General features: G+C 43.2%; 1 protein-coding gene across 4 annotated transcripts in view; it reads left to right on the forward strand.

Annotated features, from left to right (window-relative positions):
• Nucleotides 1–15,557, forward strand: part of KANSL1L (KAT8 regulatory NSL complex subunit 1 like) — a 116,296-nt gene that overhangs the window by 40,841 nt on the left and 59,898 nt on the right. For all 4 annotated transcript variants that reach the window (XR_002098679.1, XM_019523427.1, XM_019523426.1 and 1 more), the window contains one exon: nucleotides 8,720–8,921. Coding sequence is in view for 3 of the 4 variants with exons in the window: in XM_019523427.1 (XP_019378972.1) it covers nucleotides 8,720–8,921 (202 nt within the window). In the remaining variant the exon portion in view is untranslated. The remainder of the gene's footprint in view (nucleotides 1–8,719; nucleotides 8,922–15,557) is intronic.

Raw genomic sequence — 15,557 nt, forward strand, 5'->3', positions numbered from 1 at the left:
CTCCCCCCCCCCCCCCCCCCAACTGCCACTCTGCCCAGGCTTTTTATAGTCCTGCCCCTTCCAGTCAGCTGATTAGCTGGCCAGACTCAGCATTTAACCCCTTCTTTCCCAGCACTCTGTGCCCAGAAAGTTCTGGCCTTAAAGGGGTGGATGTGCCTTCTGGTGACAGGGCTAGGGTCCCATGGTACAGGTGGCATTGGGACTCTGAACTATTATTCATGCTGATTAGAATGCAAGATCATTTATTTTTCTATTTTTTTAATTAGAGATAAAAGTAGACTAGGATGGACCAGCACACCAATCATTTCATTGCACAGGGAAGGACATCTGCTTAGAGTGAACTTTCAACACATTAGAAAGAAGCTAGCCTTGATATATGTACATACAGATGCTCCCATATGAGAAACTTTCAGTTATTTTCTTTTCCTCCCCTCAGGAATAATGAGCGATCTGGGCAATTGCCCAGGAGAAACTGATACCTAAGACCATGCTTCCTAAATCTATCAAGTGGTGGTGTTATGCCATACTTACTTAAATCCAAGATGAGGTTTTTTTTCCCGTTCAACATCTTGGATTTCAGTACAAGGAGGGGGGGTGGGCAGGCGGTTCCTCTGCCCCTGCCCCTTGCTCTGACCCAGGCTTGGGGAAAGAGCTGCAGCTGCTTGTCCCACCACTCCCCCCTGCTGCTCTGTCTCACACCACTTTTGTACTGCCTACCCCATCATTACTTCTGCCTTGCTCTCCCCTCCTCGCATCCCCACTGCATATTCTTAGCTGTAGCTCTGGCCCGCTCTGATGCAGGGTACAGAACACATGTTGGCTCTGGCCTCTGCTCGGTCTGGCAGCAGTAGGGGCAGCTCTGGTCCCAGCTCTGATCCAGAACCGGGGCCGCTGCTACTGCAGCTGTTTGCTTCCTGGCTGGGCAGGGGGTCGGAGGAGGAGGAGAGCCAAGCTGGGGAGGCATGGGGCAGTCAGCAGGGAGGGGTTCTGGGGGGCACAAGCAGTGGGCCGTGGCAAATGGTAGGAGGTGTAGGGGGGCAAGGTGTGGGGGAGAAAGGGGTCAGGATCATCTCCCTCCCCCTTGTAGCTGTTTTCCCTTCTGCAGTAGTGGGGAGGGATGAATTTAAGACATCCCTCCAATATTTAAATTCTAAACATAGAAACTTATGTCATCCTCAGGTCTTCACTTCAGCATCTGGTAGGTCATTCTAACTAAGGTGGCTGACTGTCCAAAATAGTAACCATTAATTCTTTGTTTCTCAAAGCAAAATCTCCCTAATGACTCTCCTAATAGGAATCTGGACCCCAGAGACAACCAAGAGAAAATTTTCTTTAACTCAAACACAGACTGATATTTATTGGAGCAGCTCTTGACTATGGTGGTGGCTGCTTTTTTACCATGAGATAGACCAGTAGAGGTGAGGGAAGGGGCAAATCCAGGATTTCCCAAAGCAGGGTGTGGGAGCAGCAACCTGCACTACAGGTGTGGCTGCACCCCCTGCAGCCTCTTCTATTGTCACCAGTGCAGGCAGACCTTTAAGTCCTTTTAAAGCAGGTGAAAATCCCACCATCCCTCCTTCCCCTTTCTGCTCAGAGTTAAGTTTCCCCCCCTCCTCCCCACCTCCAACTCTCTTGCCTGCCACTGCTTCTTTCTTCACTGTTTGGGGACAAGGAAGGTCCAGTGCCAGTCTGACTGAGCTCAGCTGGGGAGGGAACAGCAGCAACAGTGTAGTGGGAGAGTAGTTTCCCTCTGTCCTGTACATCCCTGCTGCTGCTGTCCCTGTCCCCAGCTGAGCCCAGTCCCTGTGCATTGGACAGGAATGGCTTGCATGCTTCCCTGCACCCAGGGCAGCAGGGAAAGTTAGGTAGGGTAAGAGAGTGGGAGGCAGGGGCAGAGAGGGGATGTGCCTTTGAGCAGGAAAGGGAAGGGAGGGAGGATTTTCAGATGTTTTGGGGACTTCAAAAAGCCCCTAAAGACTCCCATGGTGCAGTGCCATCCAAAAGGGGTGCAGGTACACCCCTTCTGGATCACCCCCAGGGCGTGAGGGGGCTAACATTTTTGCCAAATGTTCCACAAATTAGTCACACACTGTCTCAGTAGTGCTCCAATCCTCTTTCTTAGCCTAACTTGCTGCTCTGCTTTCTGCTTCTTCCCCTCTGCTCCCTGTCTGATCTGTTCTGCTTTCTGCTCTGTACTTCCCACTCAATTTGCTGTTCTTCTTTCTGTTCCCTGCCTTGTCTGCAGGTGTGCTCCGTATTCCCTCCCCAATCTGCCATATGCCACACAGAAGCTGCCCATGCCACTTACGTTATGTGGCATGCAGATTGGCCACCTTAATACATTCTACAAACATTAACGAATTCATTGTCTCATTGAAATACAGCCTTATGGCATTGAAAAAACTTTTGAGTCTTGTAATCTTTTGGCTTCCTGCCTATACATGAGTCTGTTCTTTTACTCTGAAGGAGTCTTCTGTAGTCTTGGCTAAGCAACAGTTACAGAGCAAAAAAAGAGCAATCTGGAAGCATTAATGACAGTAGAGAAAATTAAAGAATTCTACATCTGCTGTTGGTTAACTTCCAATATCCTTTGTAGAATTTCATTTTAACAGCCATATGAATTTGTATTTATAGGAAAGGGTTTCTCAACCTGGATTGGGAAGCCCAGTTAGATACCCATGTCATGGAAATCAGGCTATGTACTGCAGTTTTGGCGGTACAAGTAGCGATTAAAAAAATGTTTCTATATGAAAAATGTGTAAGAAAATTTAGCCACACGGTGTTACTTCTACAGAGATGGAGAGGCCCTGAAGCAGTTAGTGGGATGTGTTGGCAGACTACTCTGGGAATCGGAGAGCCAGACAGACAGAGCAGCTCACATGCACTGTCTTGTCCAATTCACCAGGCCCGTGACTGAGAATAAGAGTATAGAGAGCCCAGGCAGGTAGTTAGTTTCAGGGCTGGGTGAGAGCCCAGGCAGGGTGATAGGGGTTCAGAGGTTCATACAATAAAATGATCAAAGTTTGGTGGAGCATAAAGCTGGAGCCTGGGTGCAGAGAAGATGGTGTATTATACAGGGCCATCTGTGAGAAGCAGGAGCTGCAAAATGAGTTCTCTCTCTTTTTAGGAGACAGATTATGAAGTACTAGAGTATATGAAGTCCTAACTAAAAAAAGGTACATTGGAGCATATCAGAAAGTTATTGCAGTGTGCTCCACTTGCATGTATCCCAAACTGTAAAAGAATATCGGTTAAATGCATAAACTTTTTAAGTGCATAATATCTTTCAGGCCCACTGCTTTGTAACTTACTTTTACTTTGCTTACTACACCAGAAACAATGAAGGGGGAAACAGCTTTCAAAAGGGTGACATTAGAAGCCTTGAATATACAGGGAGATGGACAAGTTTGAGGCTGCTAATACCATAGCACTCTAAAGAGTGTTCACTAAGTATACTACCTCTTAGTGATCTAATATCAGAAGCCCTGAAACAAACTACTCTCCTTCATTTTCCAGACTTCTAGTAGTTGGCTTTCAAACTACTGTTACAAGCTTTGAAAATGACATAAGTGAGTCAGTTTTGGGACTACTAATATGACAGCTTTGCTGCTGCTGTATACTTAATGAGCACCGTTTATATTAAATTTGAATAAGTGCATACTCCACAAGTGCATAACTCCTTTTTTAGTTCTTGTACTATGTACTTGTACATTATGTATATCGTACACAGGCACATCGCAGATGTTGTACCTCATGCAGTATACTACATGCCCTTATGGAATTTATGTGAGTGAAACTAGACAAGAACTACGAAGCAGACTGAACTCTTACACGAAAAAAAATATAAAGGACAAAGAGACATGAACACCAATAGGAGCACATTTTTTTTTCACATAATCACCATAGAATCAGAAAAGTAGGGCTGGAAGGGACCTATGGAGGTCATCTAATTCAACCCCCTGCCTGAGGCAGGGTCATCTTTTCCCAGACTACCCTTTGATGAATTCTAGGTACACTTTATCTACCATTCCCTTCATCCACCCAGATAGTTATCTTGTTGAAGGAGATCAAGTTTGTTTGGCATTATTTGTTCTTATTAAATCCATAGTGGCTGCTCATGGTCAGCCTTTTCTTTTTGAGATATTTGCAAATAGACTTCCTTATGATATGCTGCACTAACTTCCTGGTATCAAGGTTAGGCTAACCAATCTATAGTTTCCTAGATCTTCCTTTTTGCCTTTTTAGAGGGACACTATATTGGCCCTTTTTCAGTCCTCTGGTACCTTGCCTATCTCCTATGACTTTGTAAAAGGTTTTGCTGAGGGTCCTGAGATCTTCTCTGCCAGTTCCTTCAGTACCCTGGGATGAAGTTCATCAGAGCCTCCTGACTTGAACCGCTCCCTTTCCAACCTCTCCATTCTTGTGCTGAAAGGGAATTTACAAAGCACCTCCAGGAAGATGGGCCTTGGGAACAGAAATTCGTAACTCAACTGGACAATAAAAAAACTGGACAGTGGTTTTATAGCTCATTTCAACCTAACAAGTACTGCCAATACTCTTCCTGATCTTCACAGATAATAACCACTCTTTTCTTGAATGGTGTTTCTCTTGCCACTAACTAGATTACCTGTTCCACTGCACTTCCTTTGTCTTATAAAAGCTCCTGTTTTCACACCCTCCTCCATCCAACCCTCCAAGCAGACTGTTTACATGTGCGTTTAGTTCACCTGTGTCTGCTTTTCTCTCAGACGTGAGGAAGGGCACTTGATCCTGGAAAGCTTGTCCAACAGTTCTCTCAACTATGCAGTTGTGAAAGAAAAAATATCAGAAAAAATCCTTGCCTCAGACATTTCTGGGACCCCCAGAAAAACACTCAAGCCACACTGTATTGTATAAGAAATGTTTATAAGCTTTCTCATCACTGTTAACCAAAATATACAAGATTCAAAAGATAATATCTGACTTTGCAAGGTGGAGAGAAACTAAAATTAGCCGTATTTTTAACTTGCATTTTATTAATATGTGCTATTACATGAAATACCTTATAATGGGTGTATCTGCATGCTATGCTTTACTGGGCAGTAGAGCATATTACAATGCGGTAAGCATCACCGTCTTATGTTTAGATGCTTACTGCGCAGTAATTTGCTCTTCCCTAGCAAGGAGCTCCTGGCCCTGGCTCCCTGCTTCTGGGACAGGGGGACGTTATCACAGCTTGGGCTCCACCACCAGAGCCCGTCCTAGCAACAGGCATGTCTTGGGGGCAAGGCGCAATCTCCCAGCCCTGCTCCTATCACAGAGCTGGAGCCAGGAGCTTCCTGCACAGGGTGAGTTTCCCACCCAGCCTGGAGCTGGCTGGGATCTGTCCCAGACTGAGACAGTTCCCGGCCAGCCCTGGTCTGCATGGGAAGTCTGCCCATGCAGCCCAGAGCTGGTTGGGAACTGTCCTGTTTGGGGCAGGTCCCTCCTGCACATGCAGACTTCCTCACACAGCCTGAGGCTGAGCAGGAACTGTCCTGGTCTGGGGCAAGTCCTAGCCCCATGGCTCTTTCCCAGCCCCCTGCCCTGATCTGCAAGTGGGGCAGCTAGCATTGAGCCCCCAGCCTAGCAGAGAATCCCCACCCAGCTGGGATCTCACTGCTACCTGCCCCACTGGTGGGACAGCTCGCAGCTGCCCCTGGCTGAGCAGGAAAGCACCTCTTCCCCCATAGCTCTTACCCAGCCCTTTTGGGAGCTCCCTGCTGCTGGGGCAGGGGAACATTGTCCCAGCCTGGGCTCTGCCATTGGAGCCTGCCCCAGATGCAGGCAGCTCCCAGGGGCAGGGAGCAATTTCCCAGCCCCCACCAGGCCCCTGGGCTAGCACCCAGGGGGAGTCTGGAGCTACCCCTGGTTGCTGAGGGAGGCAGAGCAGGGTGGGAGCAAATCTGTTCACAAATGCCTGCATGTGTAGATGCCTTCCCACGGTAGGTTTACTCTGCAGTAAGTTATTGGGAAGTAAATCCATCCGGCAGCATTTGCGTGTGTAGATGCGCCCAATGTGGGGTAATAACATTTTTAATATGGAGCTTTTTAATATGGTCTACTTCAGTGTTTCTAAACCTTTTTAGACTCCAGGCACCCCTTGTTCAACTCAGGAAAATGCCACCTCTTAGGTTGCATTCATTTTTTGGCTATGGAAAAAAACAGCAATTCTTCTCTTGGAAAGAACTCAGAAAGACCAAACCAGGTTAAAGTATTTTTGACACTATGGATTCCTATTGGACATCTCTTGGGTTTATCTTGTGAATCATGCAAAGATTTTTTTCACGCCTAACAGTGCTAGTATTGCGTAGTGCACTGGGACACCAGGGTGCCACAGGACCCTTGTTGAGAATAACTGGTCTACTTAATTCATAGTGATTTCATTGCTGACCTGTAAAATGGCCATGCCAAACTCATGCCTATAAACCTTTATATATTACCAAGGCATGGGTGCATAATATATTTTTATAAATAGGCATATAAAATGTCATGGTGGTAGATAATCTAGTTTTATAGAGCCCTGTTCTACAACTCAGAGCTAGCTGTCAAAAAAGATTAATAGTTGGCATCTTAATGAGCTTCCATTGTTTTATTGCCTGTTTTCACTTACTGAAGTTCTGTAAGCAATCTGTGACTTGTAGATTTTATCAAATGAGATAAAGACAAAAATAACAGGAGTTGGTGCAGACAAATGGCCTACTATGAGTTGGGTCCTGAATATCTCATTCTCTGACATTTCTCAGGCAATTCAGTGTTATGTCTGTAGTCTTTGATGCTGTAAAAATAAATGCACACTTGAGTGCTTTTTGCAGTGAGGCTTTAACTTTGCAGGCAGAAGTTGCTACAGCAACAAAATCAAAGAAGATACTATAAAAGTAGTGTGGTGTTGTCGATTCATTCTCACTCAGTTGGAGGGTATTTTTTATTCTTATCCTCTTTTAAAATAGGCCTTATCAGGCAAATCGGTTGTAATTTAGTAACATGTATTTAACTACCTTCTGTCATATCTGCTTTCATGTAAATGGATGGTTGCATTATTCATTGATTTTATTCCTTTATAACAAGCCTGTCCCTTTTAAAATACTGCATGCTAATAAGGGTTGGGTGTAAGCAGTGCTAACATGATTCTAGTTTAGGCAGATGATGAGGTGATGTTTACAGCTGGAGAAAGTCATGTGAAAGACATTAGGTGTTGTACTCTACTCCTGTATCTCTTGTATGATACTGCGCACGTCTACACAAGACACTAAATGCGCTGTAGACTCATTCTACTGTGCATTAGCGCATCACTGCAAAAGCTGTGCTGTTGCATTAATGTGCAGTAGAATCAGTATACTGCACATTAGCATCACTGAAAAGGTGTATGCTAGCAGTACTGTGCAGTAGTGCCGGTTACTGCGCGTTGAGTTACAGGTACTAAACTTAACGCACAGTAATTACAGCACATGAATGCACATGTAGACATGCCCCCACTGTGTTGTTGCAGTTAGATCCAATCACTGACTCTCCTTTGCTTCCCAAACCAGCTGGATCTGGGCAAAGTCTAGTCCACTTTTCAGCTCTGGATCTGCTCTGAGCTCAGACAATTTATCCACCTTCCAGAACTCTCCCCTAAGTTTTTGGGAGCACAATGTGACAGGAAAGGGAAGGGGGTTAGGTTTAGCAATCCATGAGCAATCCTGGCTGGGAGTCCGTGGGTATCTCAGTGTGCCCACCCCTCTGCTCTCCTGCAGCAGATTGTGGCTGGGTTGGGGTGGGTGGCGAGTGGCTGGACACGAAGCCGGCAGGGGGAACTGCAGTGCTCCCTTGCTATGGCACTGGGCGTCCCCCCCAGGCCGGTACCAGAGGGCCATGGCCCCCTACCGCCCTCTTCCCCCCCCCCATCTGTGTGCATGGCATTAGAAAGGTACTGCACAACATGATTTTTTATTGTGTGTGGCCATGCACGTGCACAGTTTAGAGGGAACGTTGAATGTAAGTAGCTGTATGATATTGAAGCAAGATAATGAACTTGACTTGCCCTCCCCTCTTTATACCAGAGTAACTCTGACATTAATGGAATGTGGCTATATAGGAATGTATCATGAGCTGAAGCTTAGAGTTATATTAAAATATAATTACCAAAAAATTAATGAAATTATGTAGTTATTGCAAAAATAGGAAATTTGTATTCCCGCCTTAATTTCATTTTGACCTGGTTTTTATCTGAGTGGTAGAAAGGAAAACCATAGAAAATTAGGCTTGGAAAGGACCTTAGGAGGTCATCTAGGAATTGGGGACCTCAGGAGCTCAAAGAAGGACCATCCCCACCTAGATCATTCCAGCCAGGGCATTGTCAAGCTGGACTGTAAAAACCTCCAAGAATAGAGATTCCACCACCTCTCTAGGTAACCTGTTCCAGTGCTTCACCACCTTCCTAGTGGAAAAGTTTTTCCTGATATCCAATTTAAACCACCCTTGTTGCAACTTGAGACCATTGCTGTTTGTTCTGTTAGATATTGGACAAGCCAGGTCAAACTGATGTGTGATGCCTCTTCTGTTAAAGCACTGTTTTTATGTTTGGGGTTTTTTCACGTTTGTCAGCAGCCTATGAGTCTAACAGTCTTCAGTGAGTAGATCTACCGGTTGTGAAAAGCTGTCTGTGTATTTGGAGCATTCTTGAACTCTTGGACTTTTTGCTCATTTCTTGACCTTTCAGAGCTTCAGACAACAGGGAGGAAATATCCTCTAGTGCCTGGATACTTGATCAGCAACACATTAAAAAAAGAAGAAAAGAAAGGACAAGGCTGAGATCTCCATCTGTAACTATTGCAAGCATGTGTGCCCGAACAAGGCCACTTCAGAGATTCCAGAAGAGGAAATTATACAGAATGAACAAAGGTTGTTGTTGGAATTCACAGGTAAGGGCCATCTCCTTTCCTTAAGAAGGGAAAAGCAAAGAGTCTGGTTGGCAAAGTCTACATTCATCAGTCTGGTATTTGAGGAGCATATTGTATACCATATTGATTATTCATTACACTGAAAGAATGTACAGAATATATGAGTTAGAATGTCAGCAGGAGATCAAAGCTAAAGAGTTGAAGATAAAAATTAAAGACTGCTCAGAGTTCTGCTTATTAAATTCATTTTATGCGTCAGGGGCTGTTAAGAATTTTCTTAGGAGACTTTACTGCTGAAGTAACAAAGTAAAACATAAATCTTTTTGTTGCTTGTTTTAGACATATTTGTTTAACTAGAGAAAGTTTGCACAGCTGGCAATGCATTATTTCGTAGGAAATTAAACTGCTATATCTTAATCTTGTTTCCGTTTTTACCATTCCCCGCCAGTTCTGCTGTATTAATAGAGTCTTAAAACAGTCTGTTATAAATTAAGATTATGTTCATTACAAAAAACTGAATGGAATTAAGTGCTTAACATGGAAAAGCTTTTTTTTCCTTTCTGCTTCGGTAAGATGCATGTTGTTTGTAGCTATGTCCATTCATAAAATTTGGTATTTACATCATGTTTCTGTTATGAACCTCTTGTTTTTAAATGGGTATACAAAATGATTAATCCTTGTGTGATTCCAAATTAATTGTAAGGTCCTTATTAGAGCAATATTCATGCCAAATTGTCTTAATGCTTTTCTTTTGTTTTACTGTTCCTTTTCAAAACTATGTTGTAATGGTGCTGCTACTAAAAGCCTGTATTACTGTGGTGCATTTTCTATTCTAAAGATGCATTAGAGTTATTGAAGAGTAAGTAATCCGTGAGCTGGTGATTTTGGGAGGTGCTTTTTGCTCTCCTGATATTTGATTATATGCACGGTTAAGCTAACTTAAAATTTGTTTTGTGTTTTTTTTATTTCTTCTTTGTATGGCATCTTTCATCCCCAAATTAGATTTTGAGAGATCATCTGAAGATAAGAAAATTATGAATATATAAAATGTATAATGCAGTACTGACAGTCCTTCATGGGAAGGGTTAGTAAATACTATAGGTAAAATCCTGCCTCCAAAGCCAATGGCAAATTCCCATTGGTTTAATTGAAGGCACAGTTTCACCCTGTGTAGATCAGCAGGCGTTTTGAAAAAATTGAGTATAATCTGATATTCATGGATACAGTGTCTAACTACTTGCCATTCAAATGCAAAGTGCTTTACAGTATGTCTGTTAAGCCAAGGGCCTGAATTACAAAGGTTTATATTAGAGTTAGATGACATTCTCTGATGGCAATATTGGTTGTTTCCCTTTGCTTTTGTCAGAGAATGGTAATTTATTAAAATCAAGACTTTCCACAGAGACGTCTTGATTTCACAGTCCATCAGAAAACAAAACAAAAAGTTTTGGACAGAAACCTTCCTAGCTCCCAGCCAGCTTAACCACCTGGTTCCTTGGCATCCTGGGCATCTGGGTTTCAAGAATATTGGGAGCCTGCCTGATGGGCTGACAGGGAGCTAAGAGCCTGCAAGCCCCAGCTCCTAGGCTTACATTCTCCTCAATTCTACAGCTAGCCAGGCAGAGGGCTTCCAGAATATTATTTTTTCTTCAGCTCAACAAGTGCACTGCCAAAGAATTTGGGGGTACTGTCTTCATACCTCTGGGAGAGCTGGGCCTTGGCTTAGCCCGTAAGTACCTCCAGCCATATGGATTACTCCTAAAGTTGAGATTTTCCGTGTGGTAGAGGATTTAAAAATTGGGGGTTTTCATTCCAAACTAGAATAAAATCAAATTTTGAAAAAGTGAAATTCTCTGAGAAATGAAACTGGGTCTCTGCGCAGCTGTAGTAATTAGATGCCTAAAAGATAAATAGGTGCCTGTTGTGTTTTCCAGAAGTGCTTTAGATGTCTAAGTACCTTTGAAAATCTGGCCCAAACTTACTATAGTGCTGATCAAGAAAGAAGCTTTTATTAAGAAAATCAAAACCCAGTGCAAGTAGATGTTTGTTAACAGAAAAATAGTGACTCAGAACTTCTGCAGTGTGAGTTGAGGGCATAGTGCAAGAGATGGAAATGAAAGGTATAATTTTTCTGTTCCATTGGTCAGGAGTTGAGCTGATCCTGGCTACAAATTTATGTTTTGTCCAAACTAGAAGATAAAGGTGCATTGCTGAGTGTTAGCTATCACCTTCTTCAAGACGAGTGTAGACAAAACAGCACAATTTCCAAGGATGGCAGCCTGTTCCAATAGTCAGAAAGTTCTTAATTTCCAAGCAAAATTACCTATGCTGCAGCTTGAGTCCATTGCTCCCAGTCCTGTTCCCTACAGCGACAGAAAAAAAGCCCATTTCCATCCTCTCTATAATTGCCCTTCAGATGTTTGAAGACTGTTATCAAATCCACACACACATCTCCAGACCTTTATCAGGATTTGACCCAATGGGAATTCGTAGTAGAGAAACCAAGAGTAACATATACCTAAAGTCTTGTACCGTGTTTTTTCATCTAAATTAGTTTCTTCTAACGTAGTGTTGGGGAAAATTGAAGGGGCAGTGTGGAGAAGTTAGCACTGCCGCTGTGCAACACTGTTTTCTGGGAGCATACGGAGCAGTGGTGCTCCACTTCTGTCAAACTGAGAGACTTTTCACAAATGCTAAATTCATTTAGAATTTTAAAAAGTAAGGAGATAAACCTAGACTATGCATCTATTTCTGAGATATAATTCTGCCAAGAAAGACACAAAATCAGACTAGGCATTTTCAACATGTTCTGACAAGTTAGATTAAATAGTTTTCAAGTCTTTGAATTAAGAGCCATCATCAGTCTATCCCTTCCTTCAAGAAATCTTATTCTTTCAGTGGTCTAACAGGCTTACTGTCACTTTCTCTTAGCCTCCAATTGCAATGGTTGGTTACCCAGCCATTTATGAGACTGTCAGTGTGAAATAGCAGAACACTGGGTCTCAGCCAAGGCCAATTGTTGGATTAGGCAAGATTTCTAAGCGTAGGGCTGCAAAATGGGTACTGGCCCTTGGGGCTGATGCTGTTACTTTCTCATTCAGTGCAACTATCTTTTTACCAAAAGATAGTCCAGCAAATTTTCTTGGTCTCACACAGAAAGATGGATTTTCCTTTAAAGGTATACAGAGTTTCAACTTGTTTGTTTTGTTGTTTTTCTTTAATTCACTAGTAGTATGACACTGGGGTCTGTAGCAGAAATTGACTAGATCATCACTTTTTTCTTTTTTTAGTTATGTATAGCTCCTGTTTCTCTAATATCTGAGCACCTCATTATCTTAAGGTATCTGCCGTGCCACAAACTCTGACCTAGGGAAGTACAATCAACTTCTTTTAATGGGTGGGGAATTTAGACACAGGCTCACTAAAGGTCACCTAGGAAGTATATGGTGGATCAGTAAACTGGGCCCTGAGTCTCCTAAATCCCAAGTTAATGTCTTAACTCACAGGTGTCCAACTTCTTAGTAAACCAAGTGCTGGTGCTAACCACCCCCAAGCTGTGCCATACCTTGTTATGTGGGCATTCCTCCCTGCCACACTGTGTTGCATGAGGGGTGGAGGTGGGGACAGCTACTCTGATCTCTGGGCTTCCTGGACTGCAACACATTGCCCCACTCCTGGGGTGAGGATAGGAATATGAACCTAGGGCAGGGAATGGAAACCCAGAGACTTCAGCAGTTGGAATAGTGGAGTGGCTCTGTGTGAGAGCTAAAGGGTGCGGTTTAACTCCTCGTGGGCTACACATGGTAGTGGGCCATGAGTTGGACAAAATTGTCTTAACTATTTAACTACTTTCTCTCAAGAGTAAAAGAAAGTTTTCTTTACTCAGTTACCATCTAATTCCTTGCCTGGCTTCCTTTCATAGCTTCCAATGAACTGTTGCTTCAACAAGGTGGCAGATGTGTGGAATGGTTTGACCAAGGCAATTTTGAGATGAATAATCCTGGCTATCTGTGCTACACTGTTTCTAATACAATTAATTACTGGACTTGCCATTTGAACAAGAATGTCTTATTTTGTGGGAATAAACCATTTTGTGTTCTTTATTCTTGTCTCCTTGCTTGGAATGGCATTCCAGTTTTCACTAACCCAACAGTGCTTTTTTCACATCTCTCCAGCTTCCTTTGAGAAGCTGTTTTTAGCAAATCTCAGCAGTATTGAAGTTTTCGTTCTTTCTTACTCATGAACTCTTGGCCCCATTCGACAGTTAGATTAGCTCTGGGACAAGGACTCTGTGGCTGCTGCTTTTCTTTGCAGAGTTAGGTATACTATATAAATAATGATTTAAATTTCTCTAGATACTTATGTCCTAGAATCTTCCTGTCCCTATTCAAACTAAGCTACTCTACATCAGCTGTTTTCCTTTTCTGACCAAAATAGCTTCTTTCAGCTTGAGCCTGTCACTTACAATTTGTGATAGCACCTAAAAGACATAATAATGCGAGACTCCATTTTGCTAGGTTTTGTACAAATATAATGAATAAGTCCTAACTTAAAAAAAAAATCTTTGCAAACTAAAAGACAAGATATAACACATGGATAACACAGATAAACAGGCTATGGGGACAGGCTGTGTAATAGGGTGTGATTTGTCTGGCTTTATTACAACCCTTTCCAACCGTTGTTTATTTCCTTGGCTTTGTTATTCAGCATGACTGAGTACCACTGTTGATGCAGAGGTGAGAAAAATTGGTCTTTGGTGGTAGAATGATTCCTCAAAGAGCTCTTTTGAAGACTCCTCAGAAATTTTAGGAGGTTGAAGGGGCAAATAGGACTTTTTTGTTTTCTATTTTTATTTTTTAAGCAATTTTAAAAGGAAGACTAGATTGTGGTCAGAGGTATGTATGTATATATGTATTCCTGAGTAATCAGAAATCTGGAAGATCACAATAAAAAATAAAACCTGGAAACTAGGTTTGGAGCGTGGAAAAACTCTCTGAAGTTTAGACAGAGTGAGAAGTAGTATTTAATACAGAAATACATTTTGAACTGGATTGATACCATTTTCACTGACTAGGCATGTCACTTCAGGATTTATGCATAATTTTCACCATCAACTCCTTTCCTGCCACCATGTTGTGTTGTAAACAGTCTATCCGTAAGCATTGTAGTCTATCTAGCGCCTTATCTATAGGGATATACTCAGTTTGCGATTCTGCAGTTTTTGTGGAAACTATGAAAAAAGGCAGTTTCTGCGATCACTGTAAAAACTGGTGTTCCCTGCAATTTTGCATGGAATCACCAGAAAAAAAAACTTTCTAAAAATAAAATGCTGACTTCCAAGTGGGAGCCAACAGCCTCAGCGACCCAGCCGTACAGCCTGCCAGGAGGTGGAAGCCACCAGCATGAAGGGGAGCAGCCTGGATGGTGGCTGCCCACTCCTCCTTCTGCCACTGATTGGCTAAAAGGGCTTAATTTTGTGCAGCCCTGCCCCTCTCCATCAATCAGCAGTGGGGGTCGGGGCTGCTTGAAAGGTAGCCCTCTCTGCCAAGCAGCAGCAGCGTGGGGCTTGCTGTGACAAGACAACAAAAATGGTGCTGGGCTCTGTGATTGGTTCAAAATTTTTACTTAGAGCACCGTAAGTACATCCCAACTTCTCTATACTTGCCTGCCACCGCAGCTAGAATATTTGGACATCCATGTGCTTTTGGCAGTCCATATAATGACATTAATCAGCTGTGCCGCCACAGAGGTATCAGCTGCTGAAAGCACTGAGCGTGGCAACAGACGCTGCAAGTTCTACATGCACCCTCTGGCTGCTTGGTAGCAGCAGAAACTTTACTCTGCTAGCAAAATGGTTTATGCATGTTCTCAAACTTGATTCTTCCCTTCTCATTATATGGCTGAAAAGTAATGTTCCTTTTTTGCAAATTTCTCAGAGTGTTCTGTATTTCCATTTACTGATTAAAACTGACAAAATTACACATGGGAAAAACAAATACAAATTCACAGATAATGTACTAAAGATGGAGAACTATTGAAAACTTGCTTTTTTCTTCAAATAAAATGTTAGAGGACATGGCTGTTGTCCTACAGAAAGTAGATGCAGACACAGAGTAAAAATATCTTAATAGTTATGTTGCCAACTCTTACAGTTGAATATCACAGTATTTGTTTTCCCTAAAGCCCCAGTTGCTGCAGTTAAGTGAGAGCATTAGGATCTACTTGTATTCATTATTGTTGTCCCCAGTCCTGCAATCACGCCTCTTGCCATGCATATGTATGTGGTATGGCAAGAAGCATGATTTTTGGGATTATTTATTAGATCCCATCATGCCTTTTAGGCTGCAACCAGACAAACACGGCCGTGTGGTTGGTCATGCCACAGACATGTCTGTGGCACCACGTACTGCACATTCAGGTGTTCTCCGCACTGCAAAAAAAAACATGCAAAAAAATGGGGTGGAGCACACCGGGACAGCGCACACTGCCCAAAACTGGAGCCTGGCCAGCTGGAGCCATATTCCAGCTGCCAGGCAGGCTCTGAGCGGCAGGATTGTCAGTACTGTAGGCCTAGGAGGCCCCCAGGACCCCAGGGAAGGCTGTAACCTCCCCTACTCCAACCCAGGGATCCTAGTGCGTGCCAGAGGTCCAGTGGCA

The sequence above is a fragment of the Gavialis gangeticus genome, unplaced genomic scaffold, assembly GCF_001723915.1.
Source record: "Gavialis gangeticus isolate Ggan-Ray unplaced genomic scaffold, GavGan_comp1, whole genome shotgun sequence".
Classification (NCBI taxonomy): domain Eukaryota; kingdom Metazoa; phylum Chordata; order Crocodylia; family Gavialidae; genus Gavialis; species Gavialis gangeticus.